This window comes from Saccopteryx leptura, chromosome 5 (assembly GCF_036850995.1).
Source record: "Saccopteryx leptura isolate mSacLep1 chromosome 5, mSacLep1_pri_phased_curated, whole genome shotgun sequence".
In the NCBI taxonomy this organism is placed as follows: Eukaryota; Metazoa; Chordata; class Mammalia; order Chiroptera; family Emballonuridae; genus Saccopteryx; species Saccopteryx leptura.
In genome coordinates this window covers 166,755,568-166,772,747 of record NC_089507.1, presented here as the reverse complement: position 1 = coordinate 166,772,747, position 17,180 = coordinate 166,755,568, and the positions used below count along the sequence as shown (strand labels likewise).

General features: G+C 38.0%; 1 protein-coding gene across 5 annotated transcripts in view; it reads left to right on the top strand.

Annotated features, from left to right (window-relative positions):
* ABCA8 (ATP binding cassette subfamily A member 8) overlaps positions 1 to 17,180 on the top strand; it is a 198,498-nt gene that overhangs the window by 168,020 nt on the left and 13,298 nt on the right. For all 5 annotated transcript variants that reach the window (XM_066386727.1, XM_066386729.1, XM_066386726.1 and 2 more), the window contains 8 exons: positions 3,590 to 3,723; positions 4,247 to 4,384; positions 6,270 to 6,374; positions 11,398 to 11,571; positions 11,760 to 11,873; positions 14,114 to 14,233; positions 15,025 to 15,081; positions 15,529 to 15,620. In XM_066386727.1, coding sequence (XP_066242824.1) covers positions 3,590 to 3,723; positions 4,247 to 4,384; positions 6,270 to 6,374; positions 11,398 to 11,571; positions 11,760 to 11,873; positions 14,114 to 14,233; positions 15,025 to 15,081; positions 15,529 to 15,620 — 934 coding nt within the window. The remainder of the gene's footprint in view (positions 1 to 3,589; positions 3,724 to 4,246; positions 4,385 to 6,269; positions 6,375 to 11,397; positions 11,572 to 11,759; positions 11,874 to 14,113; positions 14,234 to 15,024; positions 15,082 to 15,528; positions 15,621 to 17,180) is intronic.

The following is a 17,180-nucleotide window of genomic DNA, read 5'->3' as shown; positions in this document are numbered from 1 at the left end:
TCCAATATGTTAAGTCTTTTCTCCATAGATTTTTCCACATCTATTTGTGTTACCTCTCTTTCTTTTGTATCCATAATATTCGATTTACTCTTTCTTATTGGCATCTGAGGGTGGTCTTGTTGATAGCACTAATTAGAATTAATAAAGAGTAAAAAGTAAAAAAAAAACAAAACAAAAAACAAACAACAAAAAAAACAAAAAACAAAGGGTAAAACACCCCACAAAAAAAAGCAGTAATAATTTATTATTTCCCCCTTTTTTTTTCTTTCTTCTCCTTCCCTCCTCTCCCCTCCTCAGGGAAATATTGTGCCTATAATGGAGGGCCTGGTTTGCGGTGAAGAGTTCAAGGGGCAAAAAAAAAAGGGGGAGTAGGGACCTACTAAATGCAAAAAAAAAAAAAAAAAAAGGGAAGAAAATCTTAGACAAGCATAAGTTGATCTGCCTGCGGGTGATGGTCAACTAAGAGATATAATGAGAGGGATAAGAGGGAACCAGAAAAAAGGACAAAAAAAGGAATAATAAAGAAGAAAAAAATAAAAATAATAAGTAAAAATATGTTGTATTAAGTGGAGCAAAGACCAAATACAATGGAGACCTTGGGTTGGGAGGACCCAAAATGCCACAAAAATAAACTAACAAGAAAAAAACAAAAACAAAAGCGAAAAAGAAAAATAAAGCCAAAAAAAACCTTGAGTCCCAAATTAACTAATTTGTTCGTGATTGAGGATTAAATGGGAGGAAAGTAAAACGAGAAAAGAAAAAACGAATAGAAAGGAAAAAATAAGAAAAAGAGAAAAACGAAGGAAGAAATAAAAAAGGAAGAGAAAAAAACAAAATAAAGCAAAAAAAAAAAAAAAAAAAAAAAAAAAAAAAAGAGGAGAGAGTGAGAGTTAAGTGTCCTGGAGTATAACCCCAAAGGAGGGTGAGGATGAAGAAGAGAAATAAAATGTAACACTTATGGGTAGTGTAGTTCAAGAAAAGGGAAGCATAAGATGGGCAGAGAATAGAAGGACCGAGGTGGGGGAAATAAAGGCAATAAGATAGAAGAAACAAACAACAACAACAACAACAACAAAAAAAAATTAGTGGAACAAGTTGTAAAGTCTGTGGATTTTTCTTGATTTTGAGATGTTAACTTCTTCCTTTTTCTTTTCTCTCCCTCTTCCTGGTCGGTGACTCTGTACCCCAGGCTCTGCCCCTGTGTCACATTTAGGTAGGGATTTGCAGTTGATGGGATTCTATGGCAATGTCATATAATTGGCTTTAGTCTTGCTGGTAGTCAAGGCTTGTTGGCGTTTGCAGGGTCCAACGATGAGAGAGTTTGCTTTCGTGGATTCTCTCTCCTAGTCCCCCCTTCCTGAATTAGCAGCCTGGTGATCCAGCTATAAGGCTGCCACTGCTTCTGCCTGGGGAGTAAGAGGCTCAAAGAGCTGGGAAATCCCCACTCTATCCCCACTCAGTGCAAGGCTTTGGGAAGGGCTCTGACAGTCAGGGCCTCCAGTGTAATCAGGCGGGGGTGGGAGTCAATTGTTGTCAAGGTGACTGTTCAGCGCCTAGCATTCAGTTGGACCTCTCAACCCAGGCTTTCCACACTTTGTAGCCTGTTTTGGCTGGTAAGAAGTGGCACTAGTCTCTGCTTGCGACTAGTGTGGTATAGATCTTATTATCTGCCAAGTCCTTCTTGTTAGCGTTTATCCCTGAATATGGAGGCTCTATCAATCAGAAGTTGCCCCCGCCCCTTTAGCGAGAGGCACTAAAAAATATCACGCCTCTTGTCTTGGGTCGGTGAACTGAGAGAGATCTTATCAATTAGAACCGAGGGTGCGCAGATTTCACGGGTTAAGTTAATTTTAGTAATTGGGTCGCAGCTGTGCTCCCGAAGGTATTTCAGGCTGCCTGCGTGCGCCCCTCCCCCAACGCTTGATTGTTAGCTTGAATGGCTGGGTGAGGTGCCCCGCCCGCGGAGAGAATCTCCCAAGTAGGGAATACCGCCCTGGGGCCTCTCCCGCTCCCCGTGCGTGGGCCGCTGGGAACGTTAGCGGTGCTCGGTCTGCAATGCTCGGTCTGCAACCAGACCGGGCGCGCGCCAGTGGCTGCTCGCCGCTCCGGAGTGTGGGCGGTACTCGCTCTGCAACCGACCCGGGCGCTGCTCGCGGCGGCTCGTGGCGGCGGCTGGCGGCGGCGGCTGGCGGCAGCTGCTGCTCGCGGCTCCCGAGTGCGGGATGACTTACCACAGGCGCACTTCCTCGCGGCTTGAATGAACGTCCCTGCGGTAGCTTCCTCCACACCCTCGTCTCTCAGATTCAAGTGATAACAGTCCTTTTGCTTTCAGTTTGTGTGGAACTCCGTAATGCTCCGAAGATAAATTTTCCTGTTTCTAGTTGATAAATTTGTTGTGATTTTGGGGAGATCTGTCGGACGCGCTGCTCACGGCGCCATTTCCGTGATGTCACTCCAGATTTTCTTAAGTAAATGTTTTATCATTTTCTGTATGCCTTTAAGGCAATCAAAAAATCTTAATTTGTTGGATTTTCAGTAATTTTTACAAGTTGTGGTTATGGGATTTCTTAACACAGCCATTCAATAAGTCTTCCTGTATTGTTTTAAAGTACCCAATTCCACAATTCCAGAGGTTTTCATAGAGGCACATAGTCCAAATAAGTTTTTGTTAAGATTTATTAAAGAAGGAAATTAATTAAATATGTCAGCCGCATATGGCTGACACAGGGCAACAGACCCAGTTGTGCAGACCCCAAAAATAGTTCAGGGGCTGTTTATATACTCTTAATTATACATGGGAGGGGAAAAAACTTGACATCATGGTATAAGTTTATATCTTTTGTTTAGAGATACATACATTAACTACATGCTTTTAGGAGGGAAAGGGTAGTTTCCATGGGGATAAATGCCTGTAAATGGCAATCAATATAACAAAAAATTTTAATTTAATCTTTTTCTTCCTGTACCTGGCTAGCTATTCACCCATTTCCCCATAGGTATGGGGGAAGGTCAGAGATTTCAAGTCTCCTTCCTCTTCTGCATTTACAACAAAATGCCATTGACCATCCCGGTTTTAATGCTAATCACACAAGATCAAAGATCATTTTCAAAATCTCTCTCTGTATGCCTAGCCCAGACCAACAAAATGTTATTTAAACTTCCTAAAATATTAATATTAATTCTGTAGCCTTTGGCACCTTACAATAGTATCAACAAACATTTTGAAAATCAGTTAATAGTTTAGCAGTAAGGAAGTGAGATTTAGCAAATTTGGTGGGTAATTCATAGAGATTATCTGTGTCATTAAAACTGTATTGGTATGGCTACTCACTGAAATATTCTAGTAAGGAAATCATTCCAAATGCACCATATGGCAGTAATCATAAGCAAAACATTATAAATGGAAACTTAGTGAGACGCAAATAGATTTCTTAATTCATAGTAGCAGACATGTTATCATGTGTAAAAACTTCCTCACTGTCTATATTACAGTAAGTATTCCATAAGGTCATTAATTTTAATTTCACTGCACAACTTGACCTTGATTTTCTCAGTTTTCAAACACCTAATATATTTAACTCCAACTTAGGAGCAAGCATTGATGATTTTATACATTCTGTGGAGCATCAGAACATAGCTCTGGAAGTAGATGTGTCTGGAACTAGAAATGGCGTTGATGATCCATCTTATAATGGAGCCATCATAGTGTCTGGTCATGAAAAGGTATGCTGGTTTCTATTTAGTAATTTTCCTAAAGGAGTGCAAAGCTAATCAACTATCAATAGGCTCAGGCCTTCAGTTTAGAAAATAAAATGAAAAATACTGCTTTTATTTATTATTTAGTTAATTGTAGTTATTAATATGGTAATTCTTTATCAATCACTGCCTACCAACACAAACTGTTGCATCAGCAAAATAAGTTCTATATGGTGCCCACTCTCGAGTTTCTATTTCAGGCTAAACAACACGTTTCTCCTCAAGGATTTGCTTATATATATTCTGAAACTTCTTTTTTATTCTTAAACAATAATTATACTGGATTCTAGCTGCAAGGCAGAGACTTGAAAGCCTGAAAATCAGATATAACCTATATTCATGTTTGGGTTTACTTATACAATGTTTGTTTTTATTCTGATTATTCCACACCATTTTAAAAACTTGATTTTTTTAATTAAAATATTAAAATTTGACCTCTTTAAAAAACTGAGATATCTGAAAATTAATAACCTTGCTTTTTATATTTTAGAATTACAGCTTTTCATTAGCATGCAATACCAAAAGAATGAATTGCTTCCCGGTTCTTATGGATATCATTAGTAATGGGCTACTTAGAATGATTAAACCATCAGCACATATCAAAACTGACAGAAATTCAAATATGTATGTAAGTATATACTCTTATGGACTCTCCTCCATCAGGAATCTCCCAGAACACTATTTTAAGTGCTGATATTTTATTTTTATTTGAGTAAAACACTGCACGATAAATTAACATTTGGATTTATGCTAGTTCTGTTGTTTTTGAGAATCAACATAATTTTCAAAGCTTCAATGTTTTAATGCAAGATAACTATAACAACATATATTTTCATAGAGAATGTGGGGAAATAATGTGAAAGTATGCATCACTGTGACCAGCAAAAAATAACAAAAGAAGAAAAGAACGAAAGAATAAAAATAGAAGCCCTATTATTACTTTTATAAATGGTACAAAAGAAAAAACTTTATGTCAAATTCAGGTTAGAATTGCAGACTAGTTACATTACAGTTACTCCAGTTCTCTGTCAAAAATATTAATTCCTAAAGGACTACTCTAAACCGAACTAGCTTTTTTATAAAGGCAAAAACATCTTATATTTGATAAATGGCCCAGGTGATTAGAATGTTGACAGCCTTGAAGTTTGGAAACCAGAATACCTATCAGAGTTTGTCATCATTCATTTTGATTATTTCCTAAATCTAAATATATTTTTCCTTCTAGAGTATGTATTTTTAACACTATGTAACACACTGTAGGAAGGATAGAGACACGAACATAAAAAGCACTGAATTACTTCTTTAGTAGATACATAAAAGCATCCTGTTTAGCTAGGGTGAGTTGTCTGATGATACCAACCAGCTCAGCTGACTTTATATTTATGTACCTAACATCTCAACTTTAACAGCTCCAGGAATTCATTTTATACTCTATTCAAATATACCTACTCATTGCACAGGTAAGAGTTTCTGTGATTGCAGACCTTGCTCTGTCCCCACCCCGACATCAGTGGGTTTGCCATAGAGTACTGACCCATCCCAGCATGCAGGTGTTCGAGGAAGATTCTGACAACAAATTAATCTCACCTTTCTGTGGCTAACAAGTGTGTCTTTGATGGTCAGGCTAAAGATCATCAGGCTCTGGTTATGACTTTTTCTCAGTAATGTGCTTGATCAGACCACAACTATGTGAGTTGTGACACAATGGGGACGATTTTAAAGAGGATTTCAGAATCTTCTGTCCTTAAAGATGGTTATAAACAGGAGCAGCAATATGAAATATCAATGGCAAAGGTTTTCCTTGGAAATTTTGTTTCCCTTCTAGTACATCATCTTTACTTTTGAATTCTCAGCCAATGCTTACCTGGTCTTGTATTGTAGTGTAACTAGAAACAACTTGCTATCACTACCTGCATAAATATCTGATATGATTTTTCAGTCTAGCTATTACATTTGAAACAATTACAGTGTTAGGCAAACTCATTAGTCAACAGAGCCAAATATCAACAGTACAACGATTGGAATTTCTTTTGAGAGCCAAATTTTTTAAACTTAAACTATATAGGTAGGTACATTCCTTATTGAGGTAGCGTCCGCACGTGGTATTTTGTGGAAGAGCCACACTCAAGGGGCCAAAGGGCCGCATGTGGCTCACAAGCTGCTGTTTGCCAACCAGGGAGTTAGGAAATGGAACATCTCAAATATGAATTATCATTACTTAGCATCAGGATCAATTTTAGAATCATAAATAAAATGAAAAATCTTACTCATATTATTTTCTAACTCTGTAGTGTTAGCCATTCATTCATCATTGAATTAATTCTATATCATAATTGTGGGTATAAAGACAAAAGTCAAGCTTCAAAACTGGATGGGTAATAAAAGAGTTTGGTAACAAAGGGGAGATGTAAGGCAAGATTATACATAATCTGTTTAATCTTTAAAAATGTATTCTAGAGAATGAATTTTGAATTTGTTCATTCAGCTCATTACATTCTTCATATTTTCAAAAGGACATCAATATTCCACATGGACACGTATTCTCTTCCTTATTCTGGATGGTTTTGGCATCCTGTTGTGCTCCTTATATCGCCATGAGCAGCATTGATGATTATAAGGTAACAATGAGTAACTGAAACTTTCCGTATTTTGTATGATTACATGTTTAAGGTAATATAATTATGGGATTTTTCAAGAGGCTATTTATAGGTGTTTAATAGAGCAGCCAATTCAGACATAAATTCTAAGTTATAAAAATAAAAGGAAGTTTTATAAGTGGAAATATAAATGTATAAATAAATGGATTATACAGAATAATTCTAAAATTGATATGAATACATGAAGCACTTAAAATAAAATAACTTTGAAAAAGGAAAACAAAGTTGGAAGACATGTATTTGACTTCAAAGCTTACTACAGTTATAGTGACTAAGAAAGTGTTGTAATTAAGGAAAATCATATAAATATATATAATGGCATAAACATTTCAGATATAAAACCATATATGTATCATCAGTTGATGTTCAGCAACACTGCCAAGGAATTCAAATGAGGTAAGGTTAGTCTTATCAGCAAATTGTATGGAAACAACCTGATATTGTTATGAAAAAATTGTTCTTGGCCCTGGCCTATTTGCTCAGTGGTGGAGTATTGACCCATCATGTGGATATCCCGGATTCAATTCCCAGACAGAGAACACAAGAGAAGCAACCACCTGCTTCTCTTTTTCTCCCCCTCCCTCTTCTCTTTCTCTTCCCTTCCCACAGTCATGGCTCAATTGGTTCTAGTGTGTTCTTTCCAAGTGCTGAGGCTGGCTCCAGGGAACCTCTAACTCAGGTACTAAAAATAGTTTTGTTGCAAACTTCAGCCCTAGATGGAGAGAGCATCAGCCCCAGACAAGTTTTGCCAGGTGAATCATAGGGTGCATGCGGGAGTCTGACTACTTCCCCTTCCCTCATCTGAGAAATAAAAAAATTTTCTCAATCATGTCCCACCATACACAATATTATTCTGAATGAACAATAGGTCTTATGGTAGCAAAGTGTTTTTAGTTGGGACAGAGGAAGTATTTACCATAAAAGAAAATGATACCTTGAACTTCATCAAAGTTAAAACATTTTGTTCTCTGTAAAACACCAGTAAGAAAACAAAAAGCTATGGGCTGGAAGAAAAATATCCACAATGCATTTGTATAACAAAAGTTTAGTTTCAACAATATAAAAAATTCTTACACTTCAGCAATAGAAGATAACCTAATTTCAAAGATGGGCAAAACATTTGAACAGATTTCATCAAAAAACTATAAATGGAAAATACTTCCATTAAAAGATGGTTAATATCAACCTTACTCACCAAAATAAAATGAACAAATTTTAAAATGACTGACAATATCAAGAGTTTGAGAGGATGTGGAACAACTGGAGTTCTCAAGAATTTCTACTGAGAATTTAAATGATACATTCACTTTGAAAAACAATTTGACTCTTTCTTATAAATTCAAAATACACTGATTATATGACACAGCAATTCCTCTCCTAAGTACAGTATTTACCTGAGAGAAAACACCTTCCACAGGCAGACTTGTACATTAATATTCTTAACATATTTATTTATAACAGCCAACTACTTAAACCATCCAAATGACCACCAAGTTGAGAACTGATAAATTCTGGTGTAGTCACACAATGACTACTCAGCAATACAAAAGGAACAACTAATAAATGCATCAACATGAATGAAGTGAAAAGAGTAAATACTGAATAATTTCATATATACGAAATTCTCAGAAAGGTAAAACTAATCCATAATGGCCAAAAGCAGACCTGAGGTTTCTTGTAACCAGCAATGACAGCTACTGACTGCAAAGAGCATGGGGATTTGAGGGGCTGATAGAAATGTTATTATACTTGGATTACAATTGTGATACAGTAATATATGCATTCATCAAAACTCATGCAACTGGCCCTGGCTGGTTGGCTCAGTGGTAGAGCGTCGGCCTGGCGTGTGAAAGTCCCGGGTTCGATTCTTGGCCAGGGCACACAGGAGAAGCGCCATCTGCTTCTTCACCGCTCCCCCTCTCCTTCCTCTCTGTCTCTCTCTTCCCCTCCCGCAGCCAAGGCTCCATTGGAGCAAAGATGGCCTGGGCGCTGAGGATGGCTCCATGGCCTCTGCCTCAGGCGCTAGAGTGGCTCTGGTCGCAGCAGAGCGACGCCCCGGATGGGCAGAGCATCGCCCCCTGGTGGGCATGCCGGGTGGATCCCTGTTGGGCACATGCAAGAGTCTGTCTGACTGCCTCCCCGTTTCCAGCTTCAGAAAAATACAAAAAAAAAAACAAAAAAAAAAAAACCTCATGCAACTGTATACTTAATATGGGTCCTCCTTCTTGTTTGAAATTACATTTCAAAAAAGTTAATAAAAATAGATTGTTGAATTAGAAGGCAATGCTATTTTGAAAATGTCAAGAACGTACAGAAATAAAAAGAAAATCCCAATGTTTAACTAACAGTCTATGTATTTATAAATTTTCATTTGCAGACACTCTTTCATTAATCCAAATAACTCTTTAATGTGTCTACAGACTAGCAGAGCATCTTATTAAAATGAAGATTCTGATTCAGTAGTTCTGAAGGGGAGACAAATATTGAGTAGTAATCATAGGCTGTTGAATTTACAGCCATCCATTGTCATATCACAGTTCACTTTTCACAGTCTCACTTTATCACAGGTTTTTAAATTGTATGTACCTAATTTTATATCGTGAATTTTTCTCTGAATTGCAGGATTTTGCAGTATATAGCTATTTATATATATTTATTATTTTAACTATTTTGCAATAAAATAAGCATTTTCTAGCCTAAAAAATTGAAAACAACATAAAATATATAAAAATATTAATTAGACATATTAAAAGAATATTAAATCAAAATAAAATATATAACATACAGCAGATGAGCAGACAAAGACTCGCAAGTATGGAAAACGCAGCTACAGCCACTTCTGCTTGAGCTAGTTTGCCCACGTGAGATCATACAGGGCACACTATTGGCTGATGGATGGAAGGCAACCAATCAGAGCACTGTGTTCTGTATATATAAATAATGAAATAAATAAAAGCTCACTACTTCACAGCTTTTCACCTATTGCTGGGGTTCTGGAACCTAACCCCTGGGATAGACGAGGGAACACTGTATATGATGAATCCATGTAGGCCAACTTGCATTAGCTTGACTTATAAATTTAAATAGAATGTCCTGTAATAGCTCCATTTTTGACACTTTATTTGCAAGATCCATTAAAACCTTGCATACCATCTCCTTCTGTCATTTCCTCCCCAGAGCAATTCTGTTGCCCAAGAATAGAGAATTATCCATGTAATATTCCCTTTTCTGTGTGGAATCTCCAGGAATTTAAGAAAAGGCCACTTCCTGGTCTAATGTACTGTCAATCATTTTAGCATCACATAGTCCAAACTTCAACTTCACCCACAGAATGCTTTCTTTCTGTGGGCTGTGTGAAGCCATGATTTGACCATGTTTCTCCAAATATTTTGGCCACTGTCTCTTTTTGTCCTTTGGAGTGTCTTATTCCTCTATCTTATCTCTAAATTTTGGAAATCCTCAGATTTCAACCCCTGGTTCTCTTTTCATCTGAAATGTCATTTTCTCCCAGGGAAGCTCATATAACACTAGGGCTTCAAATCCCTCTCCCTATGGGCCACTCGTAGATTTGACTGTAGCATTCTAATTTGTGATTTCACCTTCAGTGAAAACTCCTTTCTTAGCTTTTATTGAAGGCATCATAGACTCTCAAACTTCATGCACCCAAAACTAAATTTATATTCTTATATGTGTTTCCCTTTATATTTTATGTCACCATAAATGTCAGCATTATGCGTCAGTAACCTCATCAGTAACATAAATCCATTCTTCAGTTCTCCCACAGTCTCACCCATATATCGAGATCACGAAATCCTCATCAGTTGTCCTACCTGAGTTCATCCATGTTGGGAGATTTTGATATGAATCCTTAAGTCCAATTACATTTTAGACAGGAGCATCAGTTAGCTAATCAACAACCATTAAAAGGAAAAGGAGGCCCTGGCCGATTGGCTCAGTGGTAGAGCGTCGGCCTGGCATGCAGAAGTCCCGGGTTCGATTCCCGGCCAGGGCACACAGGAGAAGCGCCCATCTGCTTCTCCACCCCTCCCCCACTCCTTCCTCTCTGTCTCTCTCTTCCCCTCCCGCAGCCAAGGATCCATTCGCAAAGATGGCCCGGGCGCTGGGGATGGCTCTATGGCCTCTGCCTCAGGCGCTAGAGTGGCTCTGGTCACAACAGAGCGATGCCCAGGATGGGCAGAGCATCGCCCCCTGGTGGGCGTGCCGGGTGGATCCTGGTCGGGCGCATGCGGGAGTCTGACTGTCTCCCCGTTTCCAACTTCAGAAAAATACAAAAAAAAGGAAAAGGAAAAGAAAAATGTTCAAAATTATTAGAAAGGTTTAAAGTATAATTTGTGTACAAAGCCACATCACTAGATAAGATGTTTTAAAATATGAATTTACTAGTTTATTCAGAGAATGACAAAGGACACAAAATATGTTTATATTTGTAAAGGCATTTATACTTATGTGCATAGACACAAATATTTGTGTGGTAATTAATACTTGAATATGTGGTATGGCAAAACAACCATAACATACCATTTACTTAGATTAAAAGAATAAAGCAAATATATATATACATATTTGATGTACTATAGAAAAAGAAAGAGAGAGCACAGTTCAAACTGAGTCAAAGAAGAATCACTCTGATAAACTATCAGAGTGCTTAGAGAAACTATCCTAGCCACCCCATAAGTCATTAGCCAATGTGTTGTTTACCAAAGTATAGATACCTTTATTTTTCTGAAGTCTTCTTTCACAAATTTCCTTAGGGGTCTCACGAACATCACATGTGTTAGTTAAAGCAGCAAACTGACCATTTATGTTTGAAACGATTCGTACCCCTTGGTCCAGATAACATGTGTAGTCAAGATGCAAAATTGTTACAAGTAAATATTTCATTTGAATATTTTATTACATAATCCCCATTTTTCTTAAACCTTAAATTGAAATCCCTTTTGTATTTCTGCTGTCTCCTAAACAGATCAGAGCTTGGTCCCAGCTGCGGATTTCGGGGCTCCTCCCTTCTGCTTACTGGATTGGGCAGGCACTGGTGGACGTTCCCCTGTACTGGCTGATATTCCTTCTCATGTATTTAGTGAACCTCGCTATCGGCTCCTCTGATGATATATTTCAACATATAGTTGAAATTATGGAAGTAAGTTACAATAGTCACAAAACAGATATTATTTAATTAGAAAATTTTGAATATACCGTTTTAATTGATATTCACATTTTTGTGAATTACTAATAACTGTAAAACCCTGTGCTATGCCAATAATTTGAATCATATATATTTTCCTAGATGGCATCTGTCTTTAAACTTCACATTCCTGTTCATTTCAGATCCCGTGTGCTATTGGATACGCCATATCCCTTATCTTCTTTACCTATGTAATTTCGTTCATTTTTCGCAAGGGGAGAAAAAATAGTGGCATTTGGTCTTTTTGCTTCCTTATTGTAAGTATGTTCTTTTAACATTAATCTTATATATGTAGTATACAATTCTGAACTAATACATTAAAATTTACCCTTGGTATTAATATTTCAATCTAAAATATTTTAAGTTTGCATATGTATGATCCCTTTCAGAATCTGCATCTTTTTCTCTCCCTGGTTCTACCCTTGATTTTCTTTAAAAGTGGCCAATATTTTCCAATCAAAAACTACTTAATAGAAGGAAATCTGGAAACCATCTGTATTTCCTTTTTTTTTTTTTCATTTTTCCGAAGCTGGAAACGGGGAGGCAGTCAGACAGACTCCTGCATGCGCCCGACCGGGATCCACCCGGCATGCCCACCAGGGGGTGATGCTTTGCCCCTCTGGGGCGTCGCTCTGTTGCGTCCAGAGCCATTCTAGCGCCTGAGGCAGAGGCCACAAAGCCATCCCCAGCGCCCGGGCCATCTTTACTCCAATGGATTGTGGGAGGAGAAGAGAGAGACAGAGAGGAAGGAGAGGGGGAGGGGCGGAGAAGCAAATGGGGGCCTCTCCTGTGTGCCTTGGCCGGGAATCGAACCGGGACTCCCGCACGCCAGGACGATGCTCTACCGCTGAGTCAACCGGCCAAGGCCTGTATTTCCTTTTTACTGAAAAAGAAATATCGCCAAAGAACTCCATGAAGTTATACAAATGTTGTTCCTAGCATAGTTAAAACTAGAAACAACTTCTCCAACTTTCTACTAAGACTTAGTTCCATAAAGCAACACTTACTTTACTGAAATTTGGAGGAATAATGTATGTGAATGAATAAGCATCTATTCTAATTTGCTGTAATTTTGGGGGTGCCAAAAAAGTAAATTATCAATTCAACAAACACGTGGCTGGCTTCCAACAATATTTCACAAACTAAGACTGATCATGGAGAAAAAATAGACAGTTTCTACACTGAAGGAGCACTCAGAGGAGAAAAGATGAGTAAACAGCCACTTACTCAGAGTGAGAAGGCAAAGAATGTCTAGATACCATCCATCTTTCAGAGTCTAATACAACTGGATAATGAGAAGTTCTGTGAAAACCAGAAAAAGGAGGGAGCCATTCATGAAAATGAGAGCAGAGATTTCCTTTAGAAAGTGAAACTTAAAGATGACTAAGATTTCAACAGCCAAATAAAAATTATGATACAAATACAAAATAATGGATGAACAGAAACGCAAAGTGAAGAAAACCCAGGCTAGGAGGCAGTCCTAACTACTGGTAGTAATCTGACATGAATATGGGTGGAGGATCAGCTGCAGCCTGAGAGTGGTCCTGGTTATGGTGAACATAATGGTTGGAACCATGACTGGGTTTAACTGGTGGACTCAAGAATGTATTCTACAAACAGTAGGATGCCATGGAATCTTACAGTGCAGATAAGAAGTATGATCAGAGACATTCTCCTAGAAAGAATATTTGGGAATCCATAATGTGATGGTTTGTAACAGAAATTAGAAGCACCAAAACTTTTAGGAAGGCATTACAATAGTTTAAAAGAAAAAGTCTGAGAGTGTCAGATGTACTTGTAACTTTCTCTTATCCCTGAATTTTATATTTTAGTACTTCTTTAAGCCTCTCCAGTTTATTAAATGCTTATACTTCTCCATTGGTTTAGTTAACAAAGGTCTCCTTTGATTGTTGCTTTACTCCTATTAGTAATCCATTTTAATTTTTACCTATGACTATTGCTTATCTACTATTCTGAATTTTACCTCCAAAAACAACATACACCATCTTTATTCCATTTTAATAATTAAAATGCTCTGTATATTAAATCCTAGATTTATCTAGTGATGTCTCATTCATGATTCTCCAAGCCAAAAGCATGTGGCTAAGTCACCAAGAGAAAATGACAGTGGAGCTCTGCTGATTTCAGCTGGTTTCTTTTAAAAATTTTAAATAGGTAATATATACTGCTCACAAAAATTAGGAGATATTTCAAAATGAATATGAAGGTATAAAATATCCCCTAATTTTTGTGAGCAGTATATTAAACATACTGAAGATGGATGGTGATGGAGGGAGACTTAACTTTGGGTGGTGAACACACAATGCAATATGGAGGTGATGCATTATAGAACTGTACACCTGAAACCAGTAAAATTTTCTCAGCTTGATTTTGTGGTTGGAGTGGAAATTAGCAATATCTCTGAGATGCGCCACCTTAATTTAGAGCATATATCGAAGTTCAGAGTGGTTAACATGAATATTTTTATTTTCTGTAGATCACCTTGTTCGGTGTGTCTCTGTTTGCGTTGAGTGTTCCTGGATTTGATTTACTGTATATTGTCACCTTTTTGATACCACACAGCACTTTTCTTGGCTCTATGTTTTTATCTTTTCGTGTAAGTAATACCACCATCTGTTCCAGTGTTCATAACTCATGACTAATAGTGCAAGCTTTGTTTAGCCTTGGAACTTTATAACATGTAAATATGCATGGCTACTTCATGAATTCTGGCTGAGTTGCCCCCAGTAGAACAATATACCCCAGCTGAACTGTAATAGACACGGTGGCCCTAACTGACAGGTATAAAGAAAGGACAATGGGTGCTGAGAATGAGAGCAGCCTTTACACTCAATCTGGGCTTTATCCGCTCCTGGGCATGCTCAGCTCTAGAAGGAAGCAAAGGAAATGCTCTAAATCTTAGAGATTTCAGGATCTAGAGAAGCTCTCAATGGGAATGAAATTCTTTTCCCTAGCTGACTGATACCAAACTTCTACAAATGGAAGGCAGGTACCATGTGTGAGTGAAGAGGTATCCATGAGTAGAGGAAAGAAAGGGGCATATAAGAACAGTGGACACCAGAGGTTGTGTGAAGATCTGTGTGATAAGGATGAATCCTGCCTCTCTCAGTGTTCAGGGAAGGTGGCTCAGACCCCCAATACTCTTTCACCAGGTGATGAATAATTGCTAAATCTTATTGCTTCCAATACAAGCACAATGGCTCATAGACCACAGAAAGAAGGAAGACAGCCCGTTGCTATACATTTGGGAATGGACACTTAGCCAACATTCTCAGTGATATCAGGGGACATGCCAGGAGGGTTGTTCAATGAGCCAAGTCACATTTATGTGGTTAAAATTCACAAAACAAAAACTCCTCTGTTTGAGCATTTTTTTTCTTTTTGCAGATTTTTTGGTTTGCTGATGAAGGATCAAGTGCAACGGCCTTTCTGCTAGTCCTAATTGTAAGAACACACTCTTTTAAAATTTTATCATGTGCTCTACTAATCCAAACCATTGTAATTTCTGTACACATGATGAAACTTTTTACTAAGGTCAATATACAGGATCTGTAGCCCATAGAGATAAAATATTTGTATAAATGGAAAAACATTTTTATAATGGTCAGCTAACCAAATAATATGCAATTATATATCCCAATTTTTAAGAACTATTAGAGGAAATGACTTAAGGTAATGGTATAACATAATTATATTTTTTCCTATGTTTCTGTAAACAAAATGGAGAGTGAATTCAATAATTTAACATTTTGACAAATTGATTATGAAAACTGGTAATGATTTGGCCAGACATATCTTTGTATAAGTCCAATTACTTCTAGTTCACTCGTGCTGTGAAATAATTTTTTTTGTTTAGTGTTTCTAATTGTGCACCTCTCTCTTTATTCCTAGCCTTTCCTTCATGTTATCGTCTTACTTTTTATTCTTCGATGTCTGGAATGGAAGTTTGAAAAGAAATCAAGGAGAAAAGATCCCTTCTTTCGGTTCGGAGGAATTAAATTATTCTTTCATTTCAGTGATCAATATTATAAAATATTTTTCATGCATAAATTAATCCATTAACAAAGAACTGCAAGTGCTAGATTAGGCCCAGGTAGTAACCATGTGTCAATACATATAATAGATAAATAGGTCCCTAAATCTAAGATTATAAATAGGCCTGACTAAGCAGTGGTGCAGTGGATAGAGTGTCCCACTGGGATGCAGAAAACCCAGGCTTGAAACCCAAGGTCACCAGCTTTAGCACAGGCTCATCCAGCTTGAGCACTGGCTCAACAGCTTAAATGCGGGGTACTGGCTTCAGCTTAGGATCATAGAAATGACTCCCTGGTCGCTGACTTGAGGCCAAGGTTGATGGCTTGGGCAAGAGGTCACTGGCTGTACTAGAGCCCCCCGGTCAAGGCACATATGAGAACGCAATCAATGAACAGTTAAGGTGCCACTACAAAGAATTGATACTTCTCATCTCTCTCCCTTTCTGCCTGTCTGTCCCAATCGATACCTCTCTCTGTCTCTCTCTTAAAGAAAAAAAAAAGTTATATATAGTGCAGCAAACAGACCTGAAACATTAAATATTAAGGTATTAAGGACTCTAACTCTGTGTGCAGTGGAACAATGGGGAAAGTTACATGCAGCTAGTTCACTTTATTAAAGTATTTTTTAAGTCTTTATTTCTTATTTATTTATTTATTACAGAGACAGAGAGTGAGTCAGAGCGAGGGATAGACAGGGACTGACAGACAGGAACGGAGAGAGATGAGAAGCATCAATCATTAGTTTTTCATTGCGCTTGCAACACCTTAGTTGTTCATTGATTGCTTTCTCATATGTGCCTTGACCGCGGGCCCTCAGCAGACCGAGTAACCCCTTGTTGGACCCAGCGACCTTGGGTTCAAGCTGGTAGACTTTTGCTCAAACCAGATGAGCCCACGCTCAAGCTGGCAACCTCGGGGTCTCGAACCTGGGTCCTCTGCATCCCAGTCCGACGCTCCATCCACTGCGCCACCGCCTGGTCAGGCCAGCTAGTTCACTTTAAATAGCAGTTAATTTGAATAAATCTGCAGTTGAAGGAACTCTGGCGGTCCAGAAAGGAAGAATAGAATGATCAATAGGTCAAAGACAGCAATAATCACTCTTTTCCTGTTGTAGTGAGAAGTCCAACTGGTGGACCATAGACTGGTTCAATTATTGCTAGAACTTGAAAGTTGAGACTTTTTTGCACCATTCAAGGATGCAACCATAAGCATCTAATTCCCTCTGTGTCTCCCACACCATTACATTTCATTGTTAACTATTACATATTATTTGGTGGGAAACTTCCAATAGAAAAGAAGACTTTTTAAGAAATCTTCTAAGATCAATATGGGAGATGAGGTTAAAGGAAGAGAAAATAGAATAAGATTATATTCTGAGTATGAGGAACAGAGTTAGAATGGAAGAGAAGGAGTGGATCTGACATATTCCCCCCCAAAATGGCCAATCTTAATAGGAGATTAAACATCTTACCTGTATTTTGGGAGGGGGCCATCCTGATTTCAAATATT